The sequence below is a fragment of the Pleurodeles waltl genome, chromosome 11 (assembly GCF_031143425.1).
Source record: "Pleurodeles waltl isolate 20211129_DDA chromosome 11, aPleWal1.hap1.20221129, whole genome shotgun sequence".
In the NCBI taxonomy this organism is placed as follows: Eukaryota; Metazoa; Chordata; class Amphibia; order Caudata; family Salamandridae; genus Pleurodeles; species Pleurodeles waltl.
The window spans coordinates 866,213,734-866,229,502 of NC_090450.1; the positions used below are offsets into that span (position 1 = coordinate 866,213,734).

Here is a 15,769-nt window from a genome sequence, read left to right on the forward strand (position 1 = left end):
AAAAAGCAGTCATAGAGACACCTCTTGCTTACTAGGAGCTTCCCTCAAATACTGAGAGCAGTAGTGGCACAGGACGCTGAAGTGAAACTACTTTGTGGGTGTGTGAGAGGGAAGGATCATATCTGAAGATGAGTTAGTGAGATTACATATAAGTTGGTGTCTGAGCAATTGTCTGCGGTTGTGCAATGATACGGATTGTTTGTGAAGTGATGTGATTTGATGATATGCATGCTAGTATGGTAAGCGTGCCAGCATGCTGTGTGTGAGTGCGTAGCAGTGCATTGGTGCTGGTCTAACTGGTCCGCGTGATGGATTGTTTTGTAGGGTGAGTGAAATGGTGAAGGTTCATGACAAAATGTGAGAGTGGTGTTAGGGTGATAAAGTATAATAAGCTGTGGCTGAGTGAGTGCGTGCATGTGTGATGCACATAGCTAGTACATGTGGTTATGTGTTATAAGGGATGATGCATGTGTAAGGTGGAATGTCAATGTATATGATACCGTGTGTGAGATGCTATGTTTTCGAAAGATGGTATATATTTCTGTAGAACTGCAGCCTAGCGCTTTCAATTAATGGATATTCATAAGAAATCACTTAACCGTGGTGCAACACAGTGTACCCTACATTGATTAACGGCAATACAACACATGTTTTCTGCAAAGGGGCTGGAAGACTGGAGGGAAAGGTATTATAATTTTTGCCTCAGGTGCCCTTTTCATCATAAAATGCTTCAAGATTTCTCCGATGTCGATTGGCTGAGCCACTAAATAGCAAAACGTATGAAAACAAAGTGTATAATTTGTGTCTTGATAGATGCTGTGAAATGACAATCACTTAGCAATAAAAGAAAAACAATACATAAATGGAAAGTATACCTAGTAAGGAGGCAAGTATGGGGCCGTCCACGGGATCCATCAAAAGGGCTTCTTTTTCATAATATTTACTGGGGGAAAAAAGACGGAAAAAAGTCAACACAAAAACAGGCAACCGATTACTGCAACATTTACACAATTTAGAGAAAGAGGCATGTCACGCTTCATACCAACTAATAATGTACCGACTGCCCATTTTTTCCTCATTTTAACCCTACTTTATTTGGTCACCTACCACCAACATGCTTACTCAAGGTCAGACAGCACTAACTTTCAAATATTTCTTTATTGGTTTTATCATAGATCAACGTAACAACCTAAGGCTGTACAAACATAGGTCTAGAAACCCATCTTAATTACAGCTATCCACCCTCTCTCATTGTGACACACCTCGTCTCCTCACATAATGTTACCCTGCACATATAAATGAGCTGGTATTGTAGCTTGCACCATCTGGTGCCCCTACTATTGACAAAAAGCTCCATGACAGCCTGTAATGATGTGTAATGTGCGATACCAATCTGAAATGCAACTGTAAATATCCAACTCGATTTGATACATCACACATGCCCTCTAAGATAGTGGTATAGTTGATTTGCACTCTGCAGACTTGTTTCTGTAACCCTGAGGTTGCAAATCTCAGCAGAACTGGCTCAGCCCGCCATCAATTGCAAGTGTGCATCCTGATGTAAAGCGCATGAACTGTCCATTTGCCAATCACCAACTTTATGCCATGTACCAGAGTACCATAAAGTAACCCACACCAACGATTTCCCAGTGACTTATCAAACAAACAAATGGAGGACAGCTCAAGTTAGCAGGTGCCAGTCCACTGCATCAAAGTTGGTGTTCAGTGCACTAGCAATGAACACTAGGGTTCAACATTTCTACTGGACATAGTAAAGTGCCTTGCAAGGCAGATTTTTGCACTATGCAAAAACTCAAAATAAAATTAAAATACATTTACAGGTTGATGATATGAGTCCCACTTAGCTTGATAATAGCAACACTACTTATTGACACGTTTTGCAGCAGTCACCATTCACGGGTCAACAGCTGCCACCTGTGTGACAAGAGGCAAGGCTGATGTGATTTTTTGCATGCTTCTGGATGTCTGCATTGTGAAAAACAAACTGCGCTGACTTGCAGCACATACTACTCTGCCCACAGTCTAGGGTACACCTGACTCATGAATTCAGGGTTATCAGTCAAACCATAAGTGATCAAGCAGCGTGCTAGCTGCAGTTAATAAGTGTTTAGTTAGAGTTATTTAATTATAATTACAAATTGGAAAGTTTATGGAAACTCGTTATTTGAACTTGTACGCTAAAATGAAAATGGCATGGAGAAGATGTAGCCTGGCTTACATTTGAGTTAATGTATCCTGTAAGATCAGATACTCTGCCCGCCAAGTGAGGTGCTCTGGCAGTAGACAGGTTTCCATCAGTCCATTCAAAACTGATTATTCCAGTCAAAATAAAGAAAGGGCCTGCACAACATCTCTGAGTACTCTAAAAGGAATTATTATACTATGGCATCAGACCACATGTTCGAACGCAACAGCAAAGCTCTTTGTCAAGATAGAGTGGGTTGACAGAACATAGTGTTGTCTCACTTTCTAATATGCTGCAGGTAGAAGGAGACAACAGACTCAAATTTCAAAAACAAGAAAGCACTTCATCCACTTAAGTAACATAAATATTGATCATATTTCATATTATCATATCTGTGTCAAGATTTGAACCTTGGGTCATAGGAATAACAGTCGCGAAACCTATGATCAAAGCTGCAGGGGCTGGGAAATTGAAAATATAATATAATCACAACAAACCATGTCATTGAAAGTTGATGTGCTAAACTGTGCCCCTTCCTTGAAAACATAATCGAGCAACAACTATCAATCACTTCGGTATAATATTCAAGCGGATAAACGGAGAAACTGTCAAACACTTGGGTATAAAACTCAAGTCAGCAACTATCAATCACTTGGGTATAAATCTCAAGTGGGTAATAAAACAGCAACTGCCAATCACTTGGGTATAATATTCAAGCAGGTAATCAAAAAGCATCTATCAATCACTTGGGTATAAAACTCAAGCGGGTAATCCAACAGCGGATGAGATTTGTGTGGCGTGACGGTTTTATTAAAATAAATCGGTTTTACAGGCAGGCGAGGGTGTGCCAGCACATCCCTGGCAGGAAGAATTCGTTTTTAATTGAACACATATATGAGCACTTTACTTGTTGAAGTAGCCAGGTACCTGTTTACCAGCGGTGCTACTCTCTCAAGTTAAGGTATACCTTCATTTCTAATTATGGGTCGTATTGTACACCTATACAAAATATCTTCGCCAGAGAGAAGTAATATTTGTCCCTTTACTTATTGATGAAGATCAGTTATTGAAGTTTCCCGAAACAACCCATCTCTTTTCTCACCTTTGACCCACTTCCCAGCGTTGGTGTTCAACGTTGAAGGAACCATAGGATAATGCTTCGAAGGCAAAGTCAGAAGAAATGCAACAAAACACTTAGGCGGTCATTCCAAGTCTGGCGGGCGGCGGTAGCCGCCCGCCAGGCGGGAACCGCCATTTGGCCACTACGCGGCCAAAAGGCCGCTGCCAGCATTCCAACCTTCCAGCTGGGCCGGAGGGCGCTAACCATGTTAGCGCCCGCCGGCCCAGCGGGAAGGAGGCCTGCAACACAGAAGCCGGTTCCGAATGGAGCCGGCGGTGTTGCGGCCGTGCGACGGGTGCAGTTGCACCTGTCATGCTTTTCACTGTCTGCTAGGCAGACAGTGAAAAGCCGTCCGGGGCCCTGTTCGGGGGCCCCTGCACTGCCCATGCCAGTGGCATGGGCGGTGCTGGGGCCCCCAGGGGCCCCAAGACACCCGTTACCACCAGCCTCTTCCTGGCGGTGACAACCGCCAGAAACAGGCTGGCAGTAAGGGGGTCAGAATCCCCATGGCAGCGCTGCTTGCAGCGCTGCCATGGCGGATTCGCCCAGCTGGGGCAAAAACGGCAGGAAACCGCCGGCCCCGGTTTTCTGACCGCAGCTTTACCGCCGCGGTCAGAATGGGCTATGAAGCACCGCCAGCCTGTTGGCGGTGATTCCGTCATCCGCGGAGGGTCGGAATGACCCCCTTAGTCACTGCAAAAACAGTAACTTGCTGTAGCAACACCTTAGCACAAACTCGTAATAACGTTGAAAAAAACAGGGCGCCTATTATGTATTATATGGTTAAGGACGTTTTGAATCACCTGATTTTACTCAGCCAAAACATACCAGACTTCCCTACTACTATGCTTTTGACAAGCTGCCATGGATTTGCATAGCTGTCAAAATGTAATGTTTTGTTCACTGGAAACTCGATTAAACAAATATCTCATTTCATAAGAGCCAACAGAAAGCTTTAATCCCTGTCATCTTGGACTAGATCACCAGCTGTGAGCAGGGGATAAATGGATTTCTACGGGAAGCTCCACAGCATCTGATCAGTCAGACTGTAAAACAAAGCTGATTTGAGTACTTTCGTCTTTGACTTCATCTGCTTTTGCACACTGGCCCAAAAAAGAAATCTCTTGAACACAAATCCATCAGCAGAACCAAATGCGTTATTTTTCGCATTAAGCTCGGATTTTAATTGCGGGGGAGGATCTGCAGAAAAGCCTAATGTTATAACAGATAAACCATTCTCAAGGCAGACGTCACATCAAAAAACAGTGTGAAACATTATTAAGGCTTAACGAAAACGCCTGCGTGAAAATGTCAAGGGAGAGTGATTTAAGGCTGCAAGAAATTGGATTATTTGTGCAGGAAGTGAGGCCTGCACAATTAAAAAGTCCACAACTGTCTTCTTTCTGGGACCCAAGCACCAGACTCTCATGGTAGCATAGAAGATCAATCCAGCAATCCAAAGCCTATTCAGAGGAGATGGGGTGGGCTAGCATTCACTGGCATGCAATTATAACACTCGATAACTGATAGCCCGGCCACTGCTTCTTCCTCGAAAAAGGAAAATAATATTTACTACACACACACTACTAAATACCATACATTATTATGCAAATATACACATCAGGCAGATGGAAATATCTTTGGTGACATGCTGAAATCACATTTGACTCCTACTGGGTCATGACAACAAAGCAATCAGAAACACCCCTCCACCCACACCAGATAGAAGGTCACAATATAAGGGCAGGGTCTCGTATTAAATAAAACAGGAATTTTTGGCTTTGTCAGGGGGTCACCACATCAAAAGAGGAGGCAAGCCTATTCACTTCTGTCAAGGGTTCACCACACCATAAGACCACTAACCATGTTACAAATGACCAATGCATCATTGCAATCAGTAACCATGTTTAAATGCAATCATTATTGTCACTAAAGCATTGCAACACGTATCCAAAACCATTATTACCAATTAACTTTAAAAAACACATTGGAAAAAGTCTAACATGTATCTGAGTCTTTCTTTTAGATATGTACACCAAATAAATGCAGTCATGGAACCAACCACTAGAGGTCCCTGCACTCCCAGGCTATAGAGCAAAGGTTCCTTCCTTAGGAATGCTTAACTGAAATTGAAAAAGTGTCGCCAGGTCATGCATCCTTTGACCTGGGAGACACAAGGTTGATTTTCAAAGTTACTCCTTGGGGGCTTGGGAGGGGATTAGTGCACTCCCACCAGCCCCACAGCAGCCAAAGCTCTTTTTGGCAGTTCTCGCCGTGGGACACCACAACAGACCAGAAATACCTAAAGAAGCCCCCTGTGAGGCCTTTTTGCCCGCTCCAGCCTGGCAGCTGTGAATACTGTAGCAGCAGCTCTCCTGTTGCTCTGCTAGCTCGCTGCGGCCTCGCGCTGCGGGCATTTTCTTTTTGTTGCTTTTTTATTTTTATTTAAAAGGGTTGCACCGATCCCTTCCAGGACACCCAGAGTCACGGATAACATTGGGGAAGCGTGGGGAGCCCACTCCTGCACTGCTCAGCAGGCTCCTCTGGCACCTTCCAACTATGGCACAGGAGCCAGCAGCACCCTCTTTTGCTTGTGCCAGGCATGAGCAGTCTTCCTTTACTGTCTTTGTTCCTCCTGGGGTCCCAGGTCGTGGTCTTTGTGTGCCTGGGGATGAGGGCCCCTGGCCTAGTGGAAGTCCGGGCAGTGGGTCTCATGCACACCCACCATAAACAATTTAATAAAAATAACAAATGTAACTGTGATGGAGCCCCACGTGCTCCATTACAGATCAGGGGCCAAAGGACAAAATCTTTGAAGGTGAATATCAAGTCCCCATTGGGCAGATTTTAGTGATCTTGGGATTGTTTTGCTCCTGGTGGCTTCAACCACTTGGAGCAGTTTCAGCAGACCTCCTGTCCTTCAAGGGGGTGGCCTCTGCTGGGGGCTGGTTTCACTGGCTCCCTGCACCAGCTTTCTTCTTTGGTTCCTCCAACTAGTCCTCAGAAGGCTGTAAGGGAGCAAGCATCACTGGCCCCAGAGAGACGCATCTAGTCCTGAGTGTCAGCTTCAGACAGTGTCCTTAGTCGATCAGCACTTAAGGTGCTTGTCGTTCAAAATGTCCATGGTGTTGCTGCTGTCACCCTCCAGGTCCAGGGCCTTGCACTCTTACATGTTCTAGGGATATCAATTTTATGCCCAGTGCCATCCTGTGGTTGGGGGACACTCCTCTGCCTAACCCTAAAACTGATTCTGGTCAGTTATGCACTTTCTCTAGGGTTTGGTTCCAGCCTGGCTACTGAAAAAAGGCACTGCAGGTCTTGAATCAGATTCCTTTGTGTGTGCTGGCTCCTTTAAAGTGTTATTAGGGCAGAGCATAACTACTCCCCCAGCCATCCTGTCAGGAAGACCCACTCCCCCTACATACAGGCCCTTTTGTGCACCGTCTGGCTCCAATACACATTTACCAGTGGGCATGTGATCACCTACCTGAGCAGCCCAGCACTAACAGAAAGGCCCCAGAAACTTTAGGCAGCTTTATGCCAACTTTCTAAAAATGGCATTTATAAAATAATAATTTAACATTTGACCCTACCACTAAAGGGGAATTTAAACTACGGCTAAAATGAGCAAAATAAGTATTTTTCTAGCTGTGACCAGTCTGAATTTAGCATTTAATAAATGTAGCCATGTAGCCCAACGATTCCCTCTGGAAGCAGCCAGCCTTACTACAGGGAAAATCGTTTTTGGGATACTTTGCTGTAAGGACATGTTTAATAGTAATTTCTCAATGTTCTAATTTTAAATAGCAATCAGTCTGTCTTTTTGGGCAATAAAGCATACATATGGGTGACTTATTCATATTTAAAAAGAAGGTTTAGGCCAGTCAAAACCGTATTTTAGCAGGTCAAATTTGCAGTTCAAAACAACCACTGGAAGGTTACCTGTGTACAGCTACCAGGCTGCTCATAAAGGTAGTCTCTCACACATAACCTGCAAACATGTGCAAATTTGTGCAAACGTTTTCAAGTGAAAAAAAAAGAAAACTCTTCTTAAAGCAGCCTTAAAGTAAGGGTAGTAAAAGTAAATGAAATGCTACTAGTAATCCTGGAGCAATTATTGTGCCACACACTTCAGTAGCCTTTTTAAACCATGTCCCAGGCCTGTCAATGTAGCTAGTGGGTGTAGTTTGAAACTGACTTTTTGACCAGACCTAAACCTTTTTTAATACATTTAAGGTATCTCTAGGATAGGCCGAAAACAGTCAACAGGGGAGGGTGCACTATATTTAAAAATATGGACATGTATGTTTAAGTTTTACATGTCCTGGTAGTGAAAAACTCTCCAATTTGGTTTTCCCTACTGCAAGGCCTACCTCTCCCACACAATAACACTGGGTTACCTCAGCCACGCTCACAAAGCACTGCACAACAGCGGTCCAGAATACCTCAACAGACGGCTCTCCTTTTAGACCCCAACCCGGCATCTCCACTGAGCTGACCTCGCCCTCGCAACCGTCCCATTCTCGCACCTTGCCGCCAAAACATGGAACACTCTTCCCACCCACCTGCGCCAGTCCAAAGACCTCCTTACCTTCAGGAAACTTCTCAAGACCTGGCTGTTCGAGCACTAGCAGCACCCTCCTTCTCTCCTCCCCCTCCTCAGCGCCTTGAGACCCTCACGTGTGAGTAGTGCGCTTTACAAATTCCTGATTGATTGAATAAATGATTACATTCCTACCTGCTCCCAAAATAATGTTATGTTTAGTTTCTGAGGAATTCTAATTTAAAACCCTCTTTAATGGCAAAGTGGGATTTGAAGTCACAATTCAGAAAATGTTACTTTTAGAAAGTTGGAATTTTCTTGTCCTAATTATTTAGTGCCTGAAGCCTGTTTCCTGGGTCACATGACAAGGTGTTGTTGACAGTTGGCTTTGCGTATTCCTCCCAGACAGCCACACAATAGAGGGCCTGGTTGTTCGAAGGGTGAGCCAAGCAAGGTAGGACGGGCTTGGGGCAGTGGAACTGGGTACAGCCCTAATTGAACTGGAAAGACACTGCCTCAGCTCACACACAAATAACTTCACACTAGCCTATTGTGACTGCAAACCGACTTGGACCAAGACCAGAAGGGAGGAAATCTCAAACACCTCTTTGGCAGGTACTGCTACCAGAGTACTACCCTACTGCTTGAGGCCTGCCCTGCTATCTAAGGAGGAAGACTGGACCCGCAACTTTCATCCCAGGTTGAAACGACTCCAAGGGTCAGCTGACTGACTACTTGGTATGACAAACAGAGACACAAAACGTTTCAGAGGACCCTCTGCAAATGTCCAGCAGACCTGCCCGAGCCCTGCTAGCCTCTGCTGGAGTGAGTTCCTGATCCTCAAGAAGTGTCAAGACGTGCCTCTAAGGTCCTGGACCCTTGATGTAGCATCAGTTGAGCTCTACCCTCTAATAAAGGAGAAATTCTAAGGTTTTGGGCTCTTTGCCTCTGAGAATGGACCTGTTCAGGGCAAGATGTTGCTGCCCATGCCGCCTGCCCGCCAATGTTAAGCTCCTGTGAAACCGGCTCATTGCACTACACAACCGTCAGAGATAACCAGTAACACAAGACCTGCAATTTGCGCTAGTGCAGCGAAAGCCCATGGGCCTCGCCAACGCAAAGCTCCACCAACGACCGTCTGTGACGCCTGATAGGATCTTCGCGCTGTGACGACTGTCTGCAACACCAGGTCTACTTCTTGCGCAACAGCAACAACACTCCCTCTCCCTCGTGGCCTACTCCACTGACACCTTGACTCGTCGTGCTGGACTTTAGAAGGTAACTTTTTCAGTGAGACTAACCTGGTTGCTGTATTTGGCCCATGCTCCATCATAGTTGGAATGAACTTGTGAAATTCACCCAGTCTTGCACAACCAGATAACCATGAGTGACACTTTGTGCTTTTAGGCCCTACACTTACCTTAAATTTTAAATTGCATATCTTCGGTTCGGTTGATTTTTCTAAACTGGTGTGGGATTTTTCTTTGCTGTGTTTTCACTTATTTATACATTGCCTCATTTAAGACTGACTGCTTTTGTTCCAAGCTACTAGATGGCTAAGTACAGGTTGATTTAGTGACTTTTGTTCTTCACCCTGTCAAGGATTGTGGCTTTTGCTTGAGAAGGGCTCACATCCCACCCCCTCAACCAACAACCACATTTCTCACACTGGGTGATCAAAAGCAATACATCCAGGTGTAACTTTGCAACAAAGGTCAAAAGAATATTCTTATTCTAGTTTTACTAGTGTGACTCTTATGCAAGGTCATTACTGCTATTATTAAGCAAATGAGCTTGACACTTGTAATAAAAAGAACAGCATTTATAAACTGGTACACTCTGATCTCTCCCACTGACAGGCATGACATCGCACCAACATGATCCTAAGTGAGTGGATGTTTTGGGGCGGTATAAGGAGCTCACAAGAGACAAGATAGAAATTTCCCCTGCCACTGGGGCACTCTCCATACATCAGCTTTATGAGGGTATTCTGAAATGCAGTTCCCATTTGGTGAGATCATGCAGGCTGCCCAGTCTTATTTGGCTAGTAGGCAGCAGATTTGGGTCAGTAGGCAGCTAAGGGAGGCATATTCCCACTCAACATCTCTAGAACAAGTGGTCCTTAAAGAAGTAGATCTACATTCAGACCTAAGAGGAGTGACTGATTATCAGTTTGGTCTCTTGGTAGCAACAACATATCTGGGATCAGATAGAGAACAGTGAGACAAAGTAGAAGTTTGTTGTGCAGGCTAGTCACTGATGTAGTTTAACTTAAGAGGGCAAATGTGGACGAGTACCAATGCAGTTGAGCAACCAGGACAACCTCTCCACCCTACTTTGACCCAGAGTATCCTCCTCATGTTAGTAAACAAGCACATGAATTCAAACAGAAGGGGATGTTCTGTTTCCTTGCTAAAAAGATCTATCACTAATAAGTGCGGATGCATTGTATTTTGAATCAAGGCAGAGAGTACTGTCATTCTATTTTTGTGTGCACAGGGCTGGCACTGCTGTTTGGGGCAACTGGTGGGGTGGGTAGGATTCCTAGCTGCAGCTCAGTACCTTCCCTCCCAACATAATTAGCTTTTTAAAAGAAAACTGTTAGAATTGGGTTCCCCAGAACTTCTCCTTGGCGGTTGGTTCACAATATTTTAACAACAATTAGTTTAAACAGATTTAGGTCAAATGGGCTCACTTTATCTAGAAAAGCCCTCCCAAAATCATGCAAGTTCTTGTATTGTCATGACATTCGTTTTTAGTGCTAGTTTCCTCTTTGATTTGAATGTCTATGGTAATTTCTGTTCTTCAACTTGCATTATGCTCACACAGTAACCACTGCCTGTTTTTCTAGTACTTTCCTTTTGCTTTGACACTTGTAATAATAAAAAATGGAAGACTACATCCTCTGTAGGTAATAAAAGTTTGAAGGATTAAGTTTAAATTGCCATAGGCAGCCATAGAGCGAAAATATGAATGGCAATTAGTTGATTACAGTACCACCAACCTGAATGACAAAAAAAAACTTTATCAAACGGTGTACAACTTAGTTTAGTTTTCCCGATACTAGTAGTGTTCTGTGATTCTTCTCTGAATCCAATTTAAAAAAAATGCTTTTGTTATTATTTTGCATTATAAACAAATGTAAACACTATTTTCAGCGCCAGGAGTACACACATGAAATGATAAAGGCAGTAAAAACACAACCCTCAAACGTCAATCAACCCATATATTTTCAAAAAAGAAAGAAGTAGAAGAGTCAATAGCAGAATTCCAGGTATCACATTAACAACCACGAGGACACCCGTTGTTGTATAACTGATGTTTCCTGACTTTGTCCCACTCCATATCCCATTGGCTCCAGTGAAGAGTAAATGATCCAGCCACTCCAGACCTTATGAGATTTTCAGGGGCAACCCCTACTACCATATGTGGCTTTTTTTGCCACCTTGTAGATGTCTATGCCCCTCGGTACCGGGCTATATCCCTCTTTGCTACTACCAGGCTTAGGCCACACAATAATAGTTTGGCCTGTGGAATGTTAGGGATCCCCCCAAAAAATGAACATCAGCTCGAGTGGGATATGCTCCTCAAGGATATTACTAAGTTCCTTAGTGATCGCCACCCAGTATTCGTACATTAGTGAGCACCGCCAGAGCATGTTAAGGAAAGATATGTTGTTGCCCTGCACCACAGGCAGTTCGGGGACATAGCCCTTACCAAACTATCCATTCTCCTTCTATCCTAGTCGACCTTGTGAAGAATCGTAAATTGAATCAATCGTGGATGTGGCTTTATTGCCACCTCTCTCTGGTGCATCAGGGCTGCCACCAAATCTACATTTTCCATGTTCCCCACATCACATTCCCATTGCTCTGGCAGTCTACCTAAAGTATCCCACATGTTGTTATTAAATGTTTTATAGCTAAGGGAGACCTCTCCTTTTCTCAGTTCCTGTCAACAACCGCCCTTCCAGTGGAGCATTTTCTGGGATGTCATCTCCAGGTAGCCCCTGAGCCTGCCATGCATGTCATATTTGTGCATATTTCAGGAATTGGTTGGCGTTAATTCCATATTCATGTTGCACTGAGGAAAACAGCATAATATCCCCATTTCTTTTCTAACAGATCCCCTCCCCTGGAGATCACAGAAAGGTTGCAGGTTCCAAACCCTTGTAGCTTACCCATCTCCAAGAGCCAGGTCCCCTCCCAGAAGTGAGTTTCCTGTGTGGTCCTACCGTACCACCCCGGAGATTTCATAGCTTTGACTCACATTACTAAGGCTACTTGCATGGCTGGAAGTAAACGCTGTGTCCCTTTCCCTATATGGGTAATGCATGTAAAACTGTGTCCCACAATATGCCCGTTCAAGTCTGAAGGTGGAGTGATCTTGGGGGTCAAATATACAATCCGTGTTATTGATTAAACGGGCTTCCCAGTAGTGGGATTCCAAGTCTGGGAGAGCTATCCCCCATTGTAGGGATAGTTTGCGATGTCTTCAGGGCAATTCTGGGGTGTACCCCATTCAACATTTCCCCTTTTAACCAAGTGAAGACCTCCTGTGGGACCCGGTAGTATGTGTTCTGTAAAATGTACAGCAGCTTAGGGTGTGAGTTTATTTGAAAGAACTGCTGCTCTCCAGCAAGGTGAATGCAGCCCTCTCCACCTCTCTGCATCCTCCCAAAAGGCTTTAGCCACTCTCCCCAAGTTCCTGCAGAGGCAGAGCTCCTCCTTCAGTGTCAGGAAGTTCCCCACGTATTTAAATCTGTCTTCCGCTAATGTCAGACAGCATGGTAGCAAGGACATATATTTATCTGTCCCCATGGAAGATACATCACCGGCTTATACCAATTAATCCTGTAGCTGGATAAGTCCCATATTCCCCAAGTAATTGGAAGATTAGCTGGAAATTTGTGGATGGATCAGTAATGTAGAGCAGGACATCATCCACATAGAGTGAAAAATGTTCTTCGTCCTCCTCTGTCTCAGAGATTTTGAATCCGCAGACCGCTGGATGGTCCCATACTATAAATGCCAAAGACTATTCTTAGCGCAAATAAGAGGAGGGACAGAGGGTATCCCTGTCTGGTCCCTCTTCAAATGGGGAAGTCCAAGGAAACCATCCTATTCACCCTTACTGCTGCAACTGGGGCCTGATAGAGCACTCCCACCCACTTCCGATATTGAGGACCAAACCCAAACTTCTCCAGTGTTTTTCCCAAAAAGGGCCAGTGCACTGCATCAAACGCCTTCTCGTCGTCCAGCATAAGAATGGCGTGTGTGGTCAGGCGGACCCTTACTTTGAACATCCAGTTATGCACCCCCTCAGATTATAGCGCCCGCCTCAGAATACTGACCTGCAAGGCATGAAGCCATACTGATCCCTTTGAATCAGGGGCATAATCTGCAGAAGCCTTGAGGCCAGTTTTGTAGCCAACATTTTAACCTCAGTGTTGAGTAATGAAATTGGGCGGTACAAGTCGCAGTATTATTTCAGCTGCGATCTAGCAGAAGCACTCTCTGCGTTCCAGCCCCCAAAATATATTAAGCAGATGGGGCCCCAGCAACCTGGCATAGCGCTTATATAATTCTGCAGGGATCCCAGTAGGCCCTGGGGCCCTTCTGGACTTCAGTTCTGCTACGGCAGGCTGAACCTCCACCAATGTAATTTCAGTCTCTAGTGCATCTCTTGTCTCCACGTCTAACATACGGGTGACCACGTTCGCCAAATATTGTGCTATCTGCAGCACCTCTTGAAGTGGACTGGTTCTATAAAGTAGTTTACAGTACTGGGCGATTGCCTCCACGAAATGATAATCGGAGCTGTAAGTGTATCCTTCCGGCTCTACTGACCTCCGCACCCACCTGGCCTCCATTTCCTTTCTGCCTAGCCATGCAAGGAGTTTTACCGCCTTATCCACAGTGTCGTACAAGCATTCGCTTTTTAGCCCCTTACTGCGACAAGTCCTGATATTCAGCTCTTGGGAGTTCTAACTGCCTGTGCTTGGAGGAGTCCTGCACCCCGGGTCACCCTTTAACTCTAGAAGATGGCATTCAAGGTGTTCCAGCACCCCTGCCGCTCTTCTCTTCTTTTGGGCTACCAAGTTCTCAGCTCAATTGCAGAGGAGTGTCTTATATGCTTCCCACAACACCACTTTGGACATAACTGAGCCCTCTTTTTCCATGAAGTACAGCTGAGTATCCAGGATTAGCCCCAGGGCGACATCTGGGTCCTGTAAATCTCAGTCGCTGACTTACCAACCAGAAACCCAACTCAGTTTAACTAGTAGAGAGGAATGATCAGAGAGCCCACAAGCCTGATATTTTACTTGTTGTATGGCACCCACCTCTCCAGCTGTTGGAAAGAGATAATCAAGCCTAGAAAAGACCCTGTGGACCCCAGAGAAATAGCAGTATCTTCTATCAGTGGGGTGTTTGGGATGCCACACATTTGAAAGACCCGGTGTAGGAGCAAAGAGTGAGGGCGGGGTGTCTTGTGAGGCTGTTTCTGACGTCCCTGGACCTAAGTCTACGTCATTACATTATTGAAGTCACCCCCCCATTACGTGCAGTGAGGAGTTTGTTACCAGCAGGCTCTTGTGGGTTTCATCATTGTGTATGCTTGCAACCTTGGGGAGATACATATGCTAATTATGGTGACACTGGTGCATCCTCAGCACCCCTACACTCCCACATACCTGCCATAAGTGTCTATCCACTACTTCACTCAGGATAGCTACTCCCCTGAAGCTGGTAATATAGCCAGCATGTGCCAGTGTGATGTGTGCCCCCTGGTGATGAGTGTCGGGAAGAAGGAGGACGACTGGCTGCAGCCATTTAATATTTTGGGCCCCTCTTAACTTTGACACCCAGCCCATTAACGTTCCATGAAACGACTGAGAGAGCCTTTGTGTCTAAGGGTTGGCTGCATGCCATGACTATTGTATGGACTTAAATTACACATGGGCCCCCTTATAGGACCGCATAGCGCTGAAGTGTCTATACCCCTTCCCACTGAGCTAATAGGACCCTGAACCTCATTCCCAAACCCCAACCCTTCCCACACCCATCCCCATCCCACAAGGAACCCCACAAGTGTGAACCCCTCATAACTAAACTATATTCTTGTTGGGGGAGAAATAAAGGTCTGTAGCCCAAAAACTCAGTCCTTCAAAATGGTTAAACACAACCAGAGCCTACCACCCCTATACGCGGTGGCTCACTATGCAATGTAAGAAAAAGTTATGTTTAGAAACCTTGAGCAATTTGTGAAGGGGCATTGAGAGACCTATTTCACAGCTCTCCAGCCCCAGATCAAATCATCATTCCAATCATGATGCTCCCACCCATAAGCCTGAGGCTGTGGTACCCGATGGATTAGTCTCAGGTTTACGTTCCAAATTATCAATGGCCACTGCAATAGGATGTGGGGCGTCAGAGCCAGTCTCTGGGCCCTCCCCCGTTGAGTCGTGGGGTGCCGTTTTTTACATTTATTTCTCCACTTTGTTAGTTAAAATAGTAATACTGATTGATAGTGCAGGATGAGCAACCCTTGTTCCACTATTAAGAAGAGTTGGACAAGGCTGTGTCCTGGCTGCCTTACTCTTTACTCTCTTCAATAACCAGTTCTTGCTCTAAAACTGGAACCTAGATTAAACTTTTCTATAAAAATAAGTGCTTGTCTATTGATTTATGAGAGGTTTGGAGGTACTTAAATAGGGTAGCTGATTTATGCAATGTGTCTAGGTTCTCACACTGACACCTCCTTCTTTTTCTATTCATGAATATGTGGAAGAAGGGTGCATCTAGGAACTGATCAATGGTTAACATCTTTTGTTGTGAATGAATACCTAGTCCAATTCAGAGACATCATTATAAAGTAAGATTCCAAAGTATGTTCTCAG

General features: G+C 44.9%; 1 protein-coding gene across 3 annotated transcripts in view; it reads right to left on the reverse strand.

The window, feature by feature from the left end:
• Positions 1 to 15,769, reverse strand: part of SGSM1 (small G protein signaling modulator 1) — a 950,757-nt gene that overhangs the window by 552,423 nt on the left and 382,565 nt on the right. For all 3 annotated transcript variants that reach the window (XM_069214718.1, XM_069214717.1, XM_069214716.1), the window contains exon 6: positions 876 to 943. In XM_069214718.1, the coding sequence (XP_069070819.1) occupies positions 876 to 943 (68 nt within the window). The remainder of the gene's footprint in view (positions 1 to 875; positions 944 to 15,769) is intronic.